Here is a 20967-nt window from a genome sequence, read left to right as displayed (position 1 = left end):
GCACAAACCATGGCAACAAATCCACTATCCTACAGATGTACACATGCATGCACCAATATGTAAGAAAACACAGAAAAGAGAAATGCAGATCGGAAACTTCTAAGAGAGGCAACAAGAGTACCTGCGCTCCTAGAAACTCAGGAATACAAGATGGACTGATTATCTTCACAGCCATTACTGGAGAATCATAGAAACAGATGTACACAACCACTATATACAGTTGCACAAAGATAAATTGTCAACCAAGGTCACTGGACAGTTTGCATTTGGTAGAATAATTTTTGCCTATACTTGGTTCACATGGACCAAATCACAGAGGAATTTCACATGCAAATCTAATACAAACAACCATATCCACAAGCCATTAAGCCCGTCTTATGGAAGCCCCTGCCTCCTAAAGATAATTGCAGAGAACGTGCACCCACAAGGATCTGGGCACCATTGGACTCGCAGATAAGGAAAGCACTTTTTTCTTCATTATTACACAAGACAAGGAAAAAAAAAAATCTACAAGACAACACTATATGCAAATGCTATTTTTGTATAACATCCAACTAGGAAAATAACAAAATAAAAAGAATGCTCTATAGTTCTCATACTAATGATTCCTACAAGCTATTTTCTCCGCACTACTTGTTCAGATCACCATGGCTTGTGAACTGTATCCAAAAGACTGTTTCCCTTCAGACTTACATCTGACAAGTTAGGCATTCAGTAAAGCAATCCTGTTGACCATAATTGAGGCAAAGCCATTATGCAAAGTTTCAATGTAAGCTGACTTCAGGCTGTAACAACGGGAAGAAAGCCCAGCTGTTGGCAGGCCTAGCTTCCTTCCCAGCAATTGCTTCATTAGCCCACCACTCAGAGCCGATTGTGGGCTTATCGGGCACTTCTTTTGAATTATCAAAGTTGAACTCTTTTATCGACCCAAGAGTGATGGAACGATGTTTTCTATAGTAGTTTTCCTCTTCCATTTCTCCTGAAGATTTGTCAGGTATTTCACTGGAAGTTTCCCCATTATGTAAACAATTCACACTATCCATTAGCATCTTCCCACTTTTTATGCCATCCTCAGACATACTGTCCTGTGAGCATTCTGGAAACGTTCTACCTGATTGCATTGACTTGCTCTCAAGACAACGCGCAACCTCTTCACCACTCAACTCGAATGAGACCCTATGATCAATTACAGTTTCATCATTTTTAGATCCATTTTCATAGTTTGCAAGAGATGCAAACTCAGAAATCTGATTTTCCAGAAGGAAACCATCTCGAGAGGCAGGACCCACACAATCAGGTGTCAAGGATCCTGAACCAAGCCTTGAAAGCCCCACACCATCCGGAGTTGCGGATCCAGAACCAAGCCTTGAACCTATCCCCACACCATCTGGAGTCACAGAACCAGAACCAAGCCTCGAACCTAGCCCCAACCCATCTGGTGTCAAAGATCCAGAGCCAAATCTTGAGCCCCATTTACGAGTATTAAAATGCTCAAAGCCCAAGATCTTGGGAGCTTCCCCCATACGGAACTCAAGAATGGGGTGTTTGTCAGGGAAAGGAGAAGAAGTGCCTGAATATGAGATTACTGAGCCTGGGGAGATGAGCTGACCACCTGGGCTTCCCGGGTATATTGGATAAGACTGGAATTCATAATGGGATAATGTGAACTTATGATTAGTCCCACTGTTTCTTCGAGCACGCTCCAAGGAAGACGTTAGAAGTTGAGCAAATGGCACTTCTGGCGAAGAAGGTGTAGTCAGCTGAACAGATTCAGGAGGCGGAGTGAAAGGAGCACTGGATGGTTCAGTGGTGAAGGCAGAAAATGCAGGTGGTGTAACTAGCTGGGTTTCATGAGCATAAGGACCTATGGCAAAAATGGACGCAGGTCCAGCTGGGGAGTATGCATTCACAGAAAGGGAAGTAAGAGAGAGCAATCCTGCAGGTGAATGGGTGACAGAAGGGGGATCAGACTGGAGGAATGAAGCAGGAGAAGAGGGAGGAGCAATAAAAGGAACTGCAACAGCAGTTGAGTGTGTTTGATTTTCAACTGAAGTAACTACAGCTCCTGGTACCTCTGGTTCAGGAACAAGAACGGCATGACCAATTCGCTTGTTATTTTTATGAGAACCAAAACACCAGTACAGACTCCAGCAGCCTCCCCATCTTCTTTTCTGCATTGAAATAAGAAAACAGAAAGCTAGTGAATAATTAGTTCCAATGGAATCATCTTATTGCCAAATATTCTCATCTGGCAATGTGAAAACATATGAAATAATTCGATAGATTGACTGAATTCAGAAGTACATTTATCTTCTCTATTCTTTTTGCCCACAATCAAATACTAAGAACTGAACCTGTTACTACTCCCTATCATTCCAGTCAACCCACAAGTGAATATATACGTACTAGTGCACCAAATAGCTGCCCAGCCTAGTCCATCAAAACAGAAATAGCCATCTAGTTCAACGAGGAAAAACGATGTCGGAAGTTGTAGTAGGAACTGCTTGTAAGAAAGCCACCAAAAGTTTTGAGAAGCTCCTAGAACATTTATAGGCTTTAACTCGTCTTATCTTGAATACATATCATTTTACAGGCCATCGAAAGTCACTTTCCCCTGTAGCTATTCCTGCTTAATTGTGGCGAAGGTATCGTGGTTTCACAATCAAATAAGTATGAGAAAAAATTATCGATGTTGCAAACTAGACCACGTGAGAAGTGTTAAAATATTTGAAATAAGAATACCATTGAGGGGATTCTAAATCTAATTGCATAAAAGGCAGAAATACGGTTCCTTTTCCGTTTACCCTGTTTTCAGAAACAAAAGTAACATAGGAAGCAATAGATAATAGCAAAATGGAAAAATCACCGAAACATGCTAAGAAAGTGAAGGATAAATAGCAAAAGGAATAAACTTTCAGTTCTAGAATTTCAGAATTCAGGACACGAGTCTCTATTACATAAACGTTGTTTGTGAGCTGCGGCAACAAAATACTAAAAACCAATCTCAGGCTCAAAAAAAGAATAAAGTGAAGGAGACAACGCCAAGAAAAACATAAATTAACGAAAAGAATCACTTAAACAAAATTTTCAATCAAACCAAAGTCAGATTCCATCCATTTCTCACTTCCCAAACAGAACATGAAATTATAATCTGGAGCAACAATTAAATCACACACACACAGCAGTTATGATATCTGGAAGAGAATAAAACAGGACCAATATGGAAATCTAAGAGTGCGTACGTCTGTGTCTACCTGAACAACAGTTGGCTGGACACGAGACTCGGCGGAGACGATGGCTGTGGCGGCTGCGTTGATGGTGTCGACGCTGTTGTTGAGGGTTCTCATCTTGGATTTAGAGGAGCAAAAGGAAGCTTAGATAACATATCAGATTTCGGATTGGATCTTCGGAGTCTGAAATGAATCGCAGAGAGAGGGAGAGAGAGGTCAAAACTGGTAGTAATGATAGATGGTGAGATCAAACAAACGAACGCTCTCTCTCTCTCCAGTTTCCGTTACTCTCCGGTTCTTATCCTCCAGTTTTCATCCATTTTGCTACTTAACTACTGCCACGTCATCAAGTAACGATCGCCCTTTTTCTTTTCTTTCTTTTTTAGGAATAAGAAAATTTATAAATTATTATTGTCAAGTAAATGATTATTGATGGTTGCCTTTTTTATTTTATTTTCTTATAATGTCATTTATCATTGTATTCACCCTCTCCCTTTTTTTTTTTTTTAAATGCTTCATCCTAATAAATATGCGATCTTTTAATTTATAATTTTATTTTTTATCAGACATATAAATTATCATTTATATATTTATTGATTAAAATCTAGTATGATATTTTTGAATTAATTAGTTGCCACTTGCCATCTATTGTCAATAATTAAGTGTGTCATGTTTCTTGTTAGATTATAAAATTTCATGCCATCTGTATTTTTATATAAATAAATAAATAAATCATAATATTATATCTTCATAAATTATAATTTCTATATTTTTTATTGATAAATGTTTTACAAGTTCTATAATTATATGATATTAATTTTTTAAATTGTTGATTAATTAAATTAATCATTTTTTAGAATAATTTAGTTTAATTTAATTGTTTTGGTAGTGCGTTTAATAATGTCTTATTTTAAGGTCAAAACACCAAATCTAATAACACAAAGATTTGGAAAAGCAATGAGGTCCACAACCACAAAGGCATAGAAGAAACAGAGGAGATTAATGTATCCATAATCAGCAGATGAAATTACTGAAGTACCCATGGAGAGAAGAGAACATAACAAATGTGGCCTTCAGCTGTGAGCCAGACCAAACAAGAGTTGGAGGGGAGGGTGCTGTGTGGTGTTATTGTTCTGCTTTCTGTACATTGAATCTTTATAAAGCGTGAGTCTCGTGATTACATTTGCGTGTGTGCACCCACACGCCTCCCCCATGTTTCCCACGATCAAGTCCTACTCCTGCAATCACCACCGTCCAATCACTTGACTCAGCTAACTTTGTTATTATTATTATTATTTTCTTTTTTTATTGTAAGAAGAAGTTCGCAACGGCTCCTATAACTCGGCTTCACTCACGTGGACTGCATGTGGTCTTTCTGTCTGTCGCGTGGAGAATTTATTGTTTTTATTTTTTAATGAAAAAAAAGAAAAAATTAAAAATCAAGTTGTTATAGCATTATCTTCTTATTTTTTTTATAAAATTTATTAAATTATTGCTCATTCAAATTACAAGCAATTAAAACTTATCATCATTTCTCCGATAATAATTATTAACGAAACAAATTTACTTTTGTAAGAAGAAAAGATGATAGAAAGTATATATTGATTAAAAATCAACTACTTTTACAGGAATTCCAGCCATGCAAAAACTTGGAATATTAAAGGGCATTATAGACCAAGTAAAATTAAATTATTAATTAGAAGCCTTAATCTCGTTTAGCCTCCTTTTTTATGAAAAAAATAATAAAAAGTAACCTTAATTCGTTGTTTCTTTAGGACAATACAACTTTTATGTGAAAGCATGCACGTGTCCACAGGCAGATATTTGATGGGTTTTTGTGCACAAACCCTCTTGTGTGAGAATTAAGGTAGTAATTCTCTATTCATCATTTTTCTTTAAAAAAATAATAATATATATTAATTAGAAAGAAGAAAACTTCCACGGATGCATCTGTTAACTTCCTTCACATAATGATGATGAAGATGATGATCTTCATCATCATCTATTTGCCTCTCCTTTTCCTCGGCGAAAAGGCTCCTTTCTTGAGCTGGACAACAACCTTTTAACCCTTTTCTTCTTTTAAATTGCTCTTACTTTTAACTTTTAACTTCTTTTTAAAAAAAATTCCATCTTTCAGCCGTCTTTTGGAGGGTTTCCCATATGAAGAAGATATCACAAACACCCACACCACACGGAGCAAGTGGCTTTAAAAAAAGAAACATGGATATATCTTATCATTGCCATCTTTTGCTGGGTGCATCATTCCACTTTTCTATCTAATTCCTAATCAACTAACAGTAAACAGATAGGCTTAAAGTTAGTGATTCAAAAGGCTAAATCCTTTGAAAAGAGAAAGAAAAGGTTTGTTGGAATTTTAGTAAATATATTTGTAATTATAAATAAATAAAAGTTGGGTGCATGATCAGGGCGGTGGATATTTGAGAAGATCATGGGGTGGCTTAGTGTGGTCATGGTCCTACACGGCGAAAAGCAAAGCCAACACACCACATGTTTCAGCTATCAGAGTAGGTGGGACTTGGGAGAGTGTTCATCATCATCATTTATATATATATATAAGAGAAATATTAAAGTTCACAGATTTGCTCAAAGATCTCCTCTCTCTCTTCTCCATAATTCTTGGCTTCCTTTGACAGTATATGCAAGCGTCGCTATTACACGACGCCCATCACAACCCACATAAAACCAGGAAGAAAAAGGGATGCCCACACGCCTTTCTCACTCGAATACTACCAAGTGGAATCGGCCCAATTAGCTTCTTGTTCTTGACGTTGTTTCCATGGCTGAAACCCAAAAGGCCCAAAACTTGGAGCTTTGTTCATGTAATGAACTTTATTTTAATAAGCTTTCAGGTAGGGCCTAGCCCAATCACCAACATGGGTCTCAGTCGAAGATTAGTTTGGAAAAAAGTCCAACATCTTTGAAAAGTTTTCAGACCCAAAATCTGTATATCGCAGGAAGACAAAAATGTTTTGCTCTGCAGATATGTTAAAACTTAAAAGCTGTGAACATCTTCCACATATCTATCTTTCCGTAGTTCCCATTAAAGATAATCTTCGAACACATGACTCAACTCTCCGTGCACTCAAAAAATCCCGTACACATCTCTTGATATATGATTCTATAACCACACTATGGTCATGGCAGTGCTGGTTTCGACTCCCACAAGCACAAGATCAGCTTTTTACGGACACTCTTCTTTGTTGAGTTCACACCACAAAACCCTCAAATTTGGTATCTCCTTGCGGATTCTTCAGCTGGGTATCAGTCCTTTCTCTCAATGGAGTGGTCTAAAGCATCTGGGTATCTCAATCACTCCAAAATCTGTGAATAATGGTACTTATTCTTACTTGGACATGCTTTCCTTTCAGTTTCTCTCTCTTCTAATTCTATTATTGTTTACTTATTTTTGCTGGGATTCTTGAAATGTTGTGATGCAGTGAGGAAGGGTAGGTGTAAAGGTAGAGCGATTCAAGCATCTTTGTTTGGGGTTGGAGCACCTGAGGCTCTGGTTATTGGGGTGGTGGCTTTGCTGGTTTTTGGTCCAAAAGGTCTTGCTGAGGTTAGTTGTGCATGGAGGAGACTGATGGTGTACTTTTTAGCTGTTTCTTTCCTTTTAAGTATGGATGATTGTTCTACTGTTTGTAATCTGTGCACATAAATAATGTATCGGTTTTTATTTGAATAATGTATTGACCTCACGCCAACTCTTCTGAAGCAAAGGTAAATAAAACAGAGAAAAAGAAAAGGAGGGACCCAAATGATTTATGATCTAATATATTGGCATAAGATTGATTTTCCTCTTGTAACACCAACCATTTTATTTTAGAGGCAGTAGTGTGAAGAATGGAGGATTTAACTGTTTGAACGTACTGTAGGATCCAGAGTGCCTATATGTATGCATTTGTTAGCAACTATTCATGCAAAGTAGCTGAACAGTCTTCTGATTATTGAGGATTAAGTTTCAATTTCTTAACTGCCTTGAATTTGAAATAATTTGAAAAGGGTACCTTAAACGAGGTTGGAATATCAGAGTGCCTTGTAATGCAGGGTGCACCCTTATCTTTATAAGAAGATCACATACAGATGGATTGCATTTGAACTTGTAGATACAGATTTAACAATGAATGGGGAGGTGTAGTCTTTGTTGGGAGGACAATACGGTGAAGTTAACAAAGACCTGCCCAGCCATCTCAATGCCTTCGTATTTTTGGTGGTTCAGTTGCATTGCTTTTGAGAATGCATGTCTTCTTTCATTTTCCAGAATTTTTATTTGGTGTAGCTCTCCTGAGTTATCTTAAATGCAGGTTGCACGCAATCTAGGGAAAACTCTGCGTGCATTTCAACCAACCATAAGAGAACTCCAGGTAGGTCCGTGGAACTTTCTGATAGTATGTTGTTTCTGCCAATAAGGAGTAGTTGAATACAAAAATTGGAACTTTTGTTTCTCAATATGTGCAATTCTTTGAAATGTAGGAAGTGTCGAGGGAATTCAAGAGCAGTCTTGAGCGAGAGATTGGCCTTGATGAAATTTCAAGTCAAACACAAAACAAATATGGCTCCAACATAACAAACACTGCCTCAACCACTTCACCAGTTACAAGCCCTGAAAATTCTCCAACTGCAGCTGACCCTAGTGAGTGATCAAATGCATCTAACATCTGCTTTTATGTTGAAAAAGCAATTAGCCGGGTTTGAAAGTGCTATTTAACTTATAATGCACGTTGCTATGTTGTTAATTACCATTTGGCATTTTCTGGAAGTTCCTAATGCATTTTGTTAAAGTTCCCCTGTGCAAACTGCACTGGGTATCACCCAACAATTAACAATGATTATGCTAGCGTTTCCAAGATGATGAATATTGTTACAGTTATTGGGCTTGATGATATTTTAGCTTTGGTATGATAAGCATTTTTAACAGAGTACTTGATATAAAATGACTTCACAAATGGTGCATTGGTGCTCTCTATATCAATGATGTTTAACATCTTTGAATGATATAATTCTTTACAGCCAAGAGCAAAAATCAATAATAATGTAATATGTCATAATTTCAATGGCCTTGTACATCTAGTCCTTTGTGCAGCTAACCATCGTTAACTAGAGAGGAGTTGTATGAATTCTGCTTCAGCCATTGCTTTTAATTGAATCCATTTGTAGCTGTTTCCTTTATGGCATAATCTTAAGCAGTTCTTCCATTAGATAAAGTTGTTGTTTATGTCAGTGATTGTGTGCCCATGCATCCTTGTGACATGAGATTTTTTATTTTTGGGCTCATAAAATATCACAAGTCATTGTTATTTTAAACTTGCAGATGGTGCTCTATCTCAAAACCGAGCATATACGAGTGAGGAGTACTTGAAAATCACAGAGGAACAGCTAAAAGTATCTGCTGCACAACAACTAGAGCAGACATCCCCTCCAGGAGAAAGCCAGGTTGAATCTCAAACTCAAGGTTGGCCATTCTTCACTCCAATCTGCTCCTTTTTGTCTTTCTGTCGCTCTCACTTTCTGATATTATAAATGAACCTGTGTCAGCTACTGCTGGTGCCATGCCTTCGCCTCAAAAGCCAGAAAATGAAGTATGAGACCTCTCAAGAAAGGTAATGGCACGAAATGCAATGGCCATCAGATTTTGCAAAGCCTGAAATGAGTCTGCTGAGATGTGGAGGCTTGTGAAGGGGGGAAGTGGAGCATGATTTTTTCTTGTTCTTTCTTCTTTTCTTTATTGGAGAGCGGGGAGGTTTCTTTGTGGTAGAGTATGATTTTGTATGGTTCCAATGCTGGGAAAGAATACTAATATTTTCAGGAATGAATTAGTTTCATCCCAAACGGCTACACCCAATTTGTTAGACGCTTAACGATGTTAATATTTTTTATGGGATATAAATGGAAGAGAGATCAATCAAGCGGTGGCCGGAAACGAAGAGAAACTTCTTAGTTTTGCTATAAGCAAGCTGATAATCAGCTTGCTAATAATTATGGCAGGGTTCGGCGAGCTGTAATCAGAACATTTGGTTGGCATGGTATTTCAAAGATGATAATGATGAGAATAATGATTATGCAAGTAGAAGAAGAAAGGGTTTTACAGAGAAAATGCTGTTTTTGAACCTTATTAGATAGGCTCGGCAATAATCGCAACCTAATTACCCTCGTAGGTATGAGCATTTGCCGGCGAAGGTAATAAATACTGAAATACAACTTCACCTCCGTGGCCATATTTGAAGATGCGCATGGTATAGAATGGCATCCCTTTCCATCTATTTTTTAGCTGGGAAAAACCAAAAATTACAGGGAATGGAACAAAACAATTATTTGAAACGTGTTTGTTACAACAAATTCATTGATCTGTGAGACTCAAAATCTAAGTACTCCCCATTTGGCTGCCCACCGTACCCATACATATCAAAAAGTTTGTCTTCTAAAGGCATATTCCCACTTTCTCGTCCTCTAAAGCCCTCCATTGGAGAAGCCCATGGAGCAGGAGTTGAAGGGTTAGAGCTAGATGCTTCTTGGTTTAAAAAAGTGCTTGGATTCTGAGGAGAATTTCCAGCTGCCCTCCTACTGGAAGAATTGGCCGTAGTGAGAGAAATGGATGCCGACTGTTGTTGCTGCTGCTGGTTCTTCATTGGTGACTTTGGCCTTAGAGACTCTATTTCAGGGGTAGTCATGACGAGATGAGGAGCCTCAGGGGGAGGATTTCGTCCACCACCTCCTTGCCAGATTTTCCCATCCTTGTCAGCAAAATTCCTGACATATGCCTGAGATTTACAACATCACCAGTTAGCATTAAGGGTTTAGGAACCCAAGGGACACGGAGGAAAAATAGGCAACAAAGTGCTAATATCAGACACCTAAAGTTCACATATATATACATTGAAAAACAACAAGGCATTATTTGCTGACGAAAATGCCTATACTGCTGTTTCATGGCGGTCCTTCCTTGAAGGCCAGCATATCAATTTCATATTTTTATCTTCCATTTCTTTTTTATCCCCAAAATTTGATAATATATAAGATTGGGTGGTGAAATGAGATCAAGGACAGACATCCCAAAGTAGCCTTGGCATGGCATGAGGTAGGATAATTACTATTACAAGCAGGGACTACAAGGGATACACAGACTCTCTACAAGCCAGCTTATTCAATAACAAGTCAGGAGCAGGAAACTCCCACAAGCATGACATGCCCTGAGCAAAATTTTGTACTTTTCCAAGTGTCCGTGAAGCATGGATTTTCTAGAGTTCATAAGGGTTGGAGTCCATTACTACACTTCTTCTTCACCTCTTTTTGGTTTTCCCCCATTTCTCGGTGGGATGTAGCCTAGCCATAAGCCAGTTCTGGTTCATGGTTAGGTCTTGCCCTGAGCCACACCAAAAGTTCCAAATTCATGATGGTTTCAGAACCACTTCTTTAAAAAGGTCATTTTCCCTTCTTTTTTTCTTTGGGTTGAAACTTGGTCAAATTACCTTATTTAATTGATTGTATTTCGTTTTCAAATTATGTCAATTCCCTGTAATTATGTTCTTTTACTGATCCTTAAGTTATATTACTGTTAGTTATAACTATACTATTTTTCCTCAACTGTTTTATCAAATTTCCTTAAGGTGATAATCATGCAAACAAACAAATAAAAAGCCTTGGTCCAAAACTAGTTGGGATCGGCTACATAGATCTTTTTTCTATCCACCTTTATATGAAAGTAATTCCACATAAAAAACAAAATTAATCATTTTTTCCTTCAAAAGTTTGTTCAATTTTCCTTAATTACGTTACAAGTTATAATTAATCAAAACAAATTCCTTATACATCTAATTTCCTTTAACAATTCAACTTAAATACTTAATTTCTTTTGTTTTTCCCTGCTCCAGTCAGATTATGGAATTGCAGCCAACCCTTCCCCTCTCCTGTTTCCAATCAGACCAGCAGGCAGGAACAGATTCTTCATTTCATTACAAATTTAGAAGTTTATAATGTTTCAATTTTAAATAGATTAATTTCCAACAGCAATAGCATCAAATAAATGGAGCTTAATTGTTGTTCTAGATTCAGATGATGAGCAAAGAGGTACACGGCAATTAGACATAACAATGTTTCTGAAGAGATCATACCTCAGCATTGAAATTTGATGAAGATAGTCCTTTACCAACAGTCAACCAACCAGAGCGAATATTGTGGTCTTCACCAAAAAGTTCAAGCCTTCTGCGGCCAAGGGAGAAATGCTCAATTATACGGTACATATCTTCAGGCTTTTGAGTTGAACCTGCAATTCCATTGGCACTAACCCCTCTTAATAAATGCTCATCTGTTCACCCATATGGGAAACCGAAAAGAAGAGCAGACAGGAGGTATTTACAGTCTTATGATAACAATTTATAATGGATTTAAAAAATTTTTGGGCTCAAAAAGATATTCCATCAAAGCATCCTTCGTGTACCATTATAATTTGCATGAGGACTCCTTACTTACAAAAATACGAGGAGAGCATATAAAGCTAGAAACATTAAATAAATACTAACTAAACAAGAAAAAGTGTGAAAAGTTGCTGAAAGTTTCAACTTAGTCTTACTTGTTGCTTGCTTCTGCAAGAAACAAGGAAAATCACCTCACATGTCCACAAGCACAGTAAAAAGGGAAGAATATAGCAATGCATTACAGTAAACCTACTATATCATGATAAAATTAAGAGCTACATATATATATAGACAAAAGTGAAACTGAAAGCATGGATCTTTAACACAGAGAAGAGATCAAACAAATTTTAAAAGGATTAATCCCACTACAGCATCAACATATTCAATGTTAAAAGGTGGTAAACTAACCGTAAGGAGGTTCCTCCGCTATAATTACATCTGTATCAATGTTCGCATGGATTATATGCCCATCAGTGCTGCGACGTACAGTTCCTTTTATACCCATCAAGCAGTGTTCCTTCATTATATTGAGAATTTGGTGCAAAAAGTAAGTGCATTAGCAAAGAATTCACGATGCAGGAGAAGGCAAAAGAGAGGGAAAAGTTGATGTCTCAAGCAAAGAAACAATAAATTACCAACCTTTGAGTGCTGAAACAGAGTGTGAGAATCATGCCGCAGCCCTGGAGTTGCATTGCTTTTGTTGGTCTTCACCCAACAAATATCCTCACATCTCCGAAATCCCCACTGAAGCATGAAGAATAAAATAAATTATAGAATCCAAAAGTAATCTTACAAATCATTATAGGAGTTGAAGACAGAGAAGGTAGGTTGTAGCCATTACGGTTCTACAGGCTTAACAAAGTACCTTCTTTAAACATTGACGCCCTTGCTCAAGTCCCACACCATCGCCCACCCAAAGGAAGATAAAAGAAGGTGTATCTGCTATTGCCTGAAAAACAAGTGACAGGAAGTTTATCCAGGTCAAAAGAATGAAGATGTATGTCAAATTATTAAATAAAATATAATATAGCCCATCCATCTCCGCGCTGCAAAAGTGGTGCACTTATGACACCAGTTGTACTTATTTGTGAGTGAGTTAAATTATACTGAGGACATGCAGAACAAAACTTTTAAGATTCCAAAGGAAACGCAATTTGAAAAGAAATCAATTTGCAATAGACTACCTCAATCTTGAGATTTAAAATTTCTTCAAATGTCCAATACTCCATATGGTCAGCTACACCAGGAGCTCGATGAACATATTCTTCCCAAGGGGGGTCCACCAGGATTACGTCAAACTTGGTTCCAAAAAAATCCGGAGAGAGTTCAAACTCATGTAGGTCACATTTCATGTACATGGGTGCAGAGGCAGATTTGGCCACAATTTCATCCTTTTTCTGTATAAGCTCCCTGAGTTTGGGGTAATCCTCTACAACATTAGTAAGCTCCAGCTCTCTGATAAAATTCTGGGGTCGCATACCAGTATCTACAAAATTCTGCGAGTAATCATTCTGCTCTCCTCTTGAAGGGGCTTTACCAGGAGGTCCATTATTTCTAGGAGGAACCCAGCCACATGAGCTCTTATCAGGAGGTGTTCCTCTTCCTATTGGTCCTGCAGCATTAAAACCAGGACCAGACATGTTCGGAGGCACTCCTCTTCCAGGTCCTGCCTGATTAAAAAACATTGCAGGATTTGGTGGAGGAGTACCCATGTTAGGTGGAAATCTTGGGGCTGATGGTCCAGGAGGAACAGGAGAGAGAGCTGGTGGCATTCCTAGCATGTTCATCTCTACGCCTCTAGCCCCAGGCCAAACTACAGGAGGAGAAAATGATGGTATAAAGACACCTGGTGAAATTGGAGGACCCGGAGCAGGTGACATACTAGGGCCAAGTGGCTGCATAGGTCCAGGTGGTGGGACTCCAATAGGCCCAAAAGGCGATCCCATTATGGGCAGGGGCACCTGTTGGTTGTCTCTACCAGTCGGCCTACCCCTTCCTCCTCTTCCAACCCTGCTCCCTTTTACTCCCTGTGGAGGAGCTCTAGAGAATGACCCTAGTTCCTGGTTTCCATATGGAGGCTGTGGACCACCGCTGGAACTATGGCCACCGGCACCTCGACCAGACATACCCCCTCTCTGACCTCTTCCTTTCCCTGCCTGGTAGTCTATTTCATCCCTCCATGGACTTGGATCTCGCATAGACACACCTTCATCAGCATACCTCTCCTTTGTATCATCAGCAGAAGCTGTAGAACCATATAAATCATTTCTTCTTGCTCTTTCATCACGAATATGTGCCCACTCTTCAGCTTTTGATGCTGATTTCCCATCAGATTGCTGACCAAGCTCACTTCTCCTGGCAAAGTTGGATCCAGACTCTGCTCGTCCATAATCAAGAGGCTTAGTTTGGATCTCTATCACATCATAATTCTCATTTGAAATTCCAAAATTTGATGATGTTTTTACAGCTTCACCCCTGGTTCGACCATGAGGCCTTTCATTGTCACTCCTTTCACGACCATGTCTTGGCTCCCAATCTCTGCCACGATCATAAACATCTCCATCTTTTGACTCTCTATCATTACCAGCGGACTGCCTTCTTTTCCAACTATCTTTGGAACTTTCTCGATCTCTATTCCTGTCATTCCAGCTGTCATCTCTGCCCTTTGATCTATCATCCCTGTGAACATCTTTCTCTGGCTCCTTCCTCCTGATGTCTGAGCTTCTTTCATACTCCGTTTCAGAATACTGTGATTCTTGATGACGCCTTACACTCCTCTCAGGGGTTCTAGACCTGTTCGAGTGCCCCACTTCTCTAGCACTTTTATCTCTTACCCACGTATTTCCATCTTCATCTGCATTCGAAGACCTTTCACGGCTTTCAACAGCATCCCTACTAGTGGAAGTTCTCTGCTGTCTATGTTTCTCACTCTTCTGCCGACCTGATCTGTCTTCACGAGCAATAGGACTACCTTTATCTTCCTCTTCTACAGCTTCTGACCTGCTTTTGCTCTTGTTCCTCTCTCCATCAGCTCTTCTTTCTTCTCTGTTGTTGGCTTTCACACCCTTCTCATTGTTGGAATCAAAACCCCTGCTTTTACTATCACTGGGTTCATTTCTTGTGGATGTGCTTCTCTCTTTAGAATTTTCATGTTTGGAATCAGAACTCTTTCCACTTCTGAGATCAGCCTTTTCATGATGACTTTCTTCAGTTCTCTTTCCAGCATCAGATTCATCCCATCTCCTCCTAGAAGTTCTTCCTAGCTCAGTAGAACCGTGAGCCTTCTCTCGGCTGCTTTCCCTCCTATCTGAGTATCTGGAATCTCTGTCCTGCGGCTTATCATGTTCTCCATCATGGGATCTTTCTTCTTTACTTTTGTTTCCACCACGTGAACTCTCATGTTCTGAGATCCTTGATGTCATTTTCCTTCTCTCACTTTCATCAGCCCGACTGTGCCCTTTAGTTCCAGACTTTTCTGCAACCTGCCTGCTCTCTAATTCTCCATCCTGGTACCAACTGCTCAGCTTTTCCAAGCTACTTTCCTCTTGTTTCTTCTTTATTTGCTTTGAGCGCAACTCTTTTCTTGTATCATAATCATCATCATCACTACCTGCTCTGCTAGAACCACCACCTGATCTCTTACGACTTTCGTTCCTGTCCCCAGCAGAACTTCTTCTTCTCCCATTGCCATCTAATCCTTCAGCATCTTCTCCATTGCTCGACCTCCTAGACTTGCTGGACCTATGTCTCCTCTTATCACTGCCATCCCATTCTTCATCATCCCCTGCTCTATCACTCTTCACATCTGAGCTATCCTCAGTGTCTCGCTTCACATAGCTCCGACTACGTTCAGGTGAATCCATTGTGAATAAAAGGTCCTTGAATAACTAATTCCTTTATAACTTGTGGGACTGAATGTTATAATTCTACAAATAAATTGAACCTGAAACCACAGTGGATTGGAATAAGAAATCAGACTGCCGCACATCTGTTTTATTTATCAAGCAAAAATGGAACAGATCCATTACATTTTGAATATAGCCTTTGAAGGTGAAACTTTGTAACAAAGAAAATGGAGAAACCAAGTAATATAACCATGGTATGGAAGATAATGACAGACATTCAACTACAAGTTCGACCAATGTGAGAAATTTTCGCTCTGCAAAAATAAGCAAATCAACTGCACTTGACAGAACAGTTCTTCAATCGCAGATGAAAGTTTACTGATTACTAAAACTACTGAAAATTGAGAAATTCTCGATTGCCCTATAACCTAATAAAAAAAAAATGTGCAAATTCAAGTGTGGGTAAAGTCTGCAAGTGCAACGTGCCCATGGTGCATACCGAAATAAGCAGAAAAATCGTCACAGTATATGAAATCATGAATATTCGCATATATTGCAGATAGTAAATAAAGCTAAAAACGTAAAATTATGTGATGACAAGTAGCAATGGGAAGAACCCTAGAAAACTGAAATACGAGGGCAAAAAAGAGAGAGCTGATGCTTGCGGTGCTTATAGAGTAAGAGAAAGGTACCTAGCAATTGCGATTTGTGAAAAACAATTGGAAGAGAAACCCTAAAACCGACTCTCTAAATAGGGTTTTCAGGCCTTGCAGAGTTCTCCACAAAGACAAAAAAACATACACCACGGTCCATCCATCCCTCCATGGAGATGAACCCTTTTATTTATTTTTATTTTGAACAAATTTCTTCTATTTAAAATGGAAAAAATTAATTTTTGAGTTTTTATTGCAATTGTTTTTTAAATCGAATATCAATAAGTAGCGAATGAAATCGAATTTTAAAAAACAAATTAATTCCAAAATTAAACACGATTTAAATGCACAACTTAAGAGGAAAATGAAAGTAAACGACCTCGTTTTAGCTTACCGATTGCGCACAAGACAACAGTTTAGCGTTGCTTAGGCTTTTCATGTGCAGCATTCACATGGAAGATACATCTATGATCCAACTTTATATACACCAACTAAATAATCCTAAACAATCAAATACTAATAAATCCTAACCCACCCAGGAAAAACTGAATGTTATTTGTTAAGTCGCATTGAAAATTAATACTTAAATGCTTTGATTATTTTCTTTTTAATTAATCGATATTTTAAAGCAGTCATCAAGTACACGTGCCTATTGATTTTTTCATAAAGCTATATGTCAAATTTTTTCATTTAACTTTTTTTAAATTTTATCTCCATTAATTATTTATTGGAAATTTTACTCTTTGTTTATTGGAAAGTCCAATCAAGCTAAATCTTTTGATTTATGATAAATTGTTTTTTTATTAGTGCAAAACTGAAAAATATTCAATTTTTCAGTTTGTGGTAAATTGGATTTAAATTCGAAATTATAAATTAATCTAAAAAAGTTTTAAAAAATTAAGTATTAAGCCATTTCATATAATAATTTATAATTGGACTTGCTGGGCAAATAAGAATTGAATATTGATTTCTTCATTTTTTTTCCTAGTTTTTTTTATAAAATTAAATTTAGAATCAAAAGTTCTATTTAATTGGATAAAGACAAAATTTGCAGTAAATTTATTTATTTTTTTCAATAAATAAATATGAGAAATTAGATATGTATTCAAATTTTTGGATTGATTAGTTAATGAAACACTTATATTATGCATGCCTGGATACACTGTTGTGTTGATGGTCATTGTTAAATACTATTTATTATATATATTATGGATAATTCATTAATTAATTTTTTAATTTTTTAAAAAATATTAAAATTTAAATGTTATTTTTAATTATTAATTATTATAAAAAAATTAAAATATTGAAAAGATTAATTAATATTTTTTTATAAATCTAAATAATCAAATAATAAATTTTTTAAAATTATAATAATTAAATATTAAAAAATTCAATGAGAGATTAATTAATAGATTTTTTTAAATATTAAAAAAATTTAATATATTAATAAAAAATTAATTAATTAATTTTTTTCATAATAATAATAATTAAATAATAATTTTCTCTTCTTAAATTATTAACATGAATACATGGAGTTTAAATCTCATATCGGAAAAAAAAAAACTAATTGCTTGATTAATAAATTGATTAAACAAATTATGAATCTCACATTTTTATATCTCACTTGTGTTATAAAAATAAACTTACTCATAATATATTAATTTATTTATTACTATACTTAATCTCATAATTTTTATTTATATTTTTTTATTTTATTATTTCAAAATTATTATTTATTTTTTATTATAATAATATATAAATTATCTACCATAATCTTATTTAATTTTATCTTAAAAAAATAAATATCTTCTACTATTTAATAAAATTTAATGTCTTTAAGCCTATTTAATATGCATTATGGACGCCAAATCAGAGTTGGTTCATCATTAATAGAGATTTATGTTTTAAAATAAATATTTACATTTTTTTACAACAATAAATATCTACGTTTAATTACATGAGAATGGAACAAAAAAAAAGTGAAATATACATCTATATATGTAAACTAATTAAATTTTATTTTATAGCGAAAAACTACATATTTCTCTTTTACATTTATCGAACATGATTAAATTGAAAACTCTACAATAATTTAAATTAAAAATTAAAAATAAAACTAAATCAAACATGTCCATTAAGTTTGTGACTACGTGTAAATAAAAAATGATAACAGCTAATTAACTTATATTATTCAAAAAAATTAAATTAGATTTGTTTAAAAATTTAAAAGGAAAATGGATAGGAAGTGTGAGAATATATTTTTGTCACGTTTTATTGAAGGGCATCTTATTTGATTTATTCTCTTAACGAGTCATTTTTAAATTTAAATAAATTAACATAATTTATATTTTCCACCTATAAACTATTTAAAATTAAAATTAAGATGGTTCATAATTTCAATCAAGGCGTGTAAATGTTTTATAGAATGGATTTTAATTTAAAAAGTTATATATTGTGTCAGTTTATTTATCATTCATAGTATTTTTTTTATATTAAAATTATAAAGTCATCATGATTATACTTTAAATCTTAATTTAAATGTCATAAAATATTTTTAAAATCTAAAAATGTAAATATATCCCTGATCTAAACAAATTTATATGTCGCATGCATTTGCTTCTCTGACTCTCCCCTTATTTTTCTTTTTCCCACTTGCCCTTTTCACTTCTAAAACAAAGTGTAACATACACGCAAGCAAGCATCACAACAGCATTATTCTCTTTTTTGGGTTTTGGTGGACAATGTGAGATGCCCATATGTCCCATTTGGATGCCTGCATACTTTTTTTTATAAAATTTTAAATAGATTCAATTCGCTGTAAATTCAAAAAATGTTAAAAGTAAATTCTATCAATTTTTTCATAAATAATAACTTATTTATAAAATATTATTGGTACACAGTGAATTCATCCAGATAAATATTATCCATAAATTAAAATTTTCAAGGAAGAACGAATTCACCTAAATTAATATGACACCATCAGCCACATCCTTGCAGAAACAATAAATTAAGAGATAATTTGCGATGTTTCTCACATTGGTTATGTAGATCGACACGATTAATTTAGGTAAAAGAAAACAAGATAATGACGATGACAACAAGCACGGCCAGCATTACCAAACTATTTAAACCACAAATAAAAAATAAAAAAAAAAACAAGGAAAAAGAAAAGGGAAGCATGTTTCTTGATATTTCTCCGGAGGATAATAATAACTTATTAATAAAAATAAAAAGTTGCCGTAGCAGGCTCTAGAAGTCGTCATCATCGTAGCCGAGATCATCCTCGACCTTTTCTGCCACGTCATCAGCAATATGGTCCTCCAGAGCGTCGACGCCCTCCGCCAATGCCAATCCACCTAAGACCCCAGCTACCGCGCCCACAGCCACTCCTGTCCCCATCCCACCAAACTTGCTTTTCTTCTCCTCCTGCACGTAAACGGGCTGCTGACCGTAACCGTAACTTGGTTGACCGTAAGGTCCTGGTGGAGATGGCGCGTTGTACCCACCGTAAGGATATCCACTGGGCGGTGCCGCTGAATAGTATGGATTGGGTGGTGGTGGGGCTGCAGAGTATGGACTTCCATATGGATAGTCTCTCGAAGCAGCTGGTGGAGGAACACCATGAGGTGGTGCGTAGTACGCATCAGGCGCACGATACTGAGGGTTTCTGATCGTAACTTTAACATCGACTTTCCCTTGAGGTCTACCTGAGGGACGCTTGAGCTGGAGAGAGCGCTTAACTCGTTCGCCAATGCCGACTTCATCAAGAACGTCGACGAGTTTTAACCGGGCGGAGCCGATGAGCGGCTTGGTGTCTTCCTCACGACCGGCGTGGACTATATCGATGTAGAGAGTTTGGTCCTCAATTGGGGCAGAAGGCAAGGGAATAACAAGGGTCTGATCCCATAGAGGACAGGCATCGCCTTCCTCGTCGACTGTGGTGGAGCATTTATGGTTTGGATCGATCCAAACGACTGCGTAGGGCCTCAGAGGGCCGTGGCGCCAGTTGACGTTCTTTAGGTCCTTGGCTGATGTGATGGTTACTTCGACCTCGTAGCGAGAACCCATTTTGCAGGACAAAGGAGGAGTTGAATTAAATAAGAAAATTGAAATGCTAGGCTTTGGTGTTGTGCCGGCGATTTTGCGCTTGAGGTTACTTCTTTATATAGGTCACAGACCAGTTCTCACATACTGGGGATGTTCCTATCTGAACGGAGGAGATGAAATGGCGTGATACGTTTATTTTACCATTTTATCCCTAGCTCTGAAGCATTTGATCGTTAATAGGTCGCAGATTATAAGGGCCTTTTGGATAAAAGATTTGAAACAGACTTTATCTTGACGGCGTTTATCATGACTAGAGATAGCTTGGAGAGTAAGCACTTCAATAAGACAAAGTTATTGTTCACGGTCACGGAGCTAATATTCTTTAACTATCATACATAATTCAAAATTTAAAAATAATAATAATTTACTCAATAATATAGTACTAAAAATGAAAAAATTGTTAATAACAACTCAGAATAATATTTTTTTAGTAAAAATATTGAAATCAGAAAATAAAATAAATTAATTGAACTTTTATTTAAAACAATATAAACAAACTTTATGGTATTTAAAATAATTATTATAAATATTTACTATTTAAAATATGAATTACTTAAAATGCATTTGTTGCACACATTACATTCTTAAATATATGCTGACCAGTTGGTAGTTTATTTATTTATTTTTATTATTAAAGTATAATAAGTGGATTATATTTTGAATTTGAGTTTTTATAGTTATTTATTTTAATTTTGGTAGT

General features: G+C 36.5%; 4 protein-coding genes across 6 annotated transcripts; 1 reads left to right on the top strand and 3 right to left on the bottom strand.

Moving 5' to 3' along the window:
- Positions 1-231: 231 nt before the first annotated feature.
- LOC110599776 lies at positions 232-3530 on the bottom strand. 2 transcript variants are annotated; one of them, XM_021736347.2, is made up of 2 exons: positions 3255-3530; positions 232-2171 (listed from the first exon to the last, which is right to left on the bottom strand). In XM_021736347.2, the coding sequence occupies exons 1-2, from the start codon at positions 3345-3347 to the stop codon at positions 765-767; spliced, it is 1500 nt and encodes a 499-aa protein (XP_021592039.1). In that variant the 5' UTR covers positions 3348-3530; the 3' UTR covers positions 232-764. The 2 variants fall into 2 exon arrangements, with proteins under 2 accessions (XP_021592039.1, XP_021592038.1); XM_021736346.2 differs by having other exon boundaries at positions 3243-3517.
- A 2653-nt stretch (positions 3531-6183) lies between these two features.
- LOC110599887 (sec-independent protein translocase protein TATB, chloroplastic) lies at positions 6184-9171 on the top strand. Its single transcript, XM_021736486.2, has 6 exons — positions 6184-6584; positions 6689-6810; positions 7556-7615; positions 7725-7884; positions 8563-8703; positions 8787-9171. The coding sequence occupies exons 1-6, from the start codon at positions 6383-6385 to the stop codon at positions 8834-8836; spliced, it is 735 nt and encodes a 244-aa protein (XP_021592178.1). The 5' UTR covers positions 6184-6382; the 3' UTR covers positions 8837-9171.
- A 314-nt stretch (positions 9172-9485) lies between these two features.
- LOC110599885 (N6-adenosine-methyltransferase non-catalytic subunit MTB) lies at positions 9486-16356 on the bottom strand. 2 transcript variants are annotated; one of them, XM_021736484.2, is made up of 7 exons: positions 16200-16356; positions 12847-15605; positions 12528-12611; positions 12302-12406; positions 12071-12179; positions 11360-11553; positions 9486-10009 (listed from the first exon to the last, which is right to left on the bottom strand). In XM_021736484.2, exons 2-7 carry the CDS (start codon positions 15523-15525, stop codon positions 9578-9580), a joined length of 3603 nt encoding a protein of 1200 aa, XP_021592176.1. In that variant the 5' UTR covers positions 15526-15605; positions 16200-16356; the 3' UTR covers positions 9486-9577. The 2 variants fall into 2 exon arrangements, with proteins under 2 accessions (XP_021592176.1, XP_021592177.1); XM_021736485.2 differs by having other exon boundaries at positions 11360-11511.
- Positions 16357-19151: 2795 nt separating this feature from the next.
- On the bottom strand, positions 19152-20349 carry LOC110600438 (protein SRC2 homolog). Its single transcript, XM_021737301.2, has one exon. It carries the CDS (start codon positions 20226-20228, stop codon positions 19410-19412), a length of 819 nt encoding a protein of 272 aa, XP_021592993.1. The 5' UTR covers positions 20229-20349; the 3' UTR covers positions 19152-19409.
- Between the last annotated feature and the right edge of the window lie 618 nt (positions 20350-20967).

This window comes from Manihot esculenta, chromosome 14 (genome assembly GCF_001659605.2).
Source record: "Manihot esculenta cultivar AM560-2 chromosome 14, M.esculenta_v8, whole genome shotgun sequence".
Lineage (NCBI taxonomy): Eukaryota > Viridiplantae > Streptophyta > Magnoliopsida > Malpighiales > Euphorbiaceae > Manihot > Manihot esculenta.
This window is presented reverse-complemented; position numbering and strand designations above follow the sequence as displayed.

What these genes read in the sequence shown, in the direction of transcription:
- LOC110599776 (XM_021736346.2), bottom strand. Translation starts at nt 3,347, where the DNA reads ATGAGAACCCTCAACAACAGCGTCGACACCATCAACGCAGCCGCCACA. An exon ending in TTGTTCAGGTAGACACAGAC is followed by an intron (nt 2,172 to 3,242) that starts GTACGCACTCTT and finishes ATTTCAATGCAG; the next exon opens with AAAAGAAGATGGGGAGGCTG.
- LOC110599887 (XM_021736486.2), top strand. Translation starts at nt 6,383, where the DNA reads ATGGTCATGGCAGTGCTGGTTTCGACTCCCACAAGCACAAGATCAGCT. An exon ending in TCCAAAATCTGTGAATAATG is followed by an intron (nt 6,585 to 6,688) that starts GTACTTATTCTT and finishes GTTGTGATGCAG; the next exon opens with TGAGGAAGGGTAGGTGTAAA. An exon ending in GTCCAAAAGGTCTTGCTGAG is followed by an intron (nt 6,811 to 7,555) that starts GTTAGTTGTGCA and finishes TCTTAAATGCAG; the next exon opens with GTTGCACGCAATCTAGGGAA.
- LOC110599885 (XM_021736484.2), bottom strand. Translation starts at nt 15,525, where the DNA reads ATGGATTCACCTGAACGTAGTCGGAGCTATGTGAAGCGAGACACTGAG. An exon ending in CTCTGTTTCAGCACTCAAAG is followed by an intron (nt 12,180 to 12,301) that starts GTTGGTAATTTA and finishes AATATAATGAAG; the next exon opens with GAACACTGCTTGATGGGTAT. An exon ending in CATCAAATTTCAATGCTGAG is followed by an intron (nt 10,010 to 11,359) that starts GTATGATCTCTT and finishes TGTAAATCTCAG; the next exon opens with GCATATGTCAGGAATTTTGC.
- LOC110600438 (XM_021737301.2), bottom strand. Translation starts at nt 20,228, where the DNA reads ATGGGTTCTCGCTACGAGGTCGAAGTAACCATCACATCAGCCAAGGAC.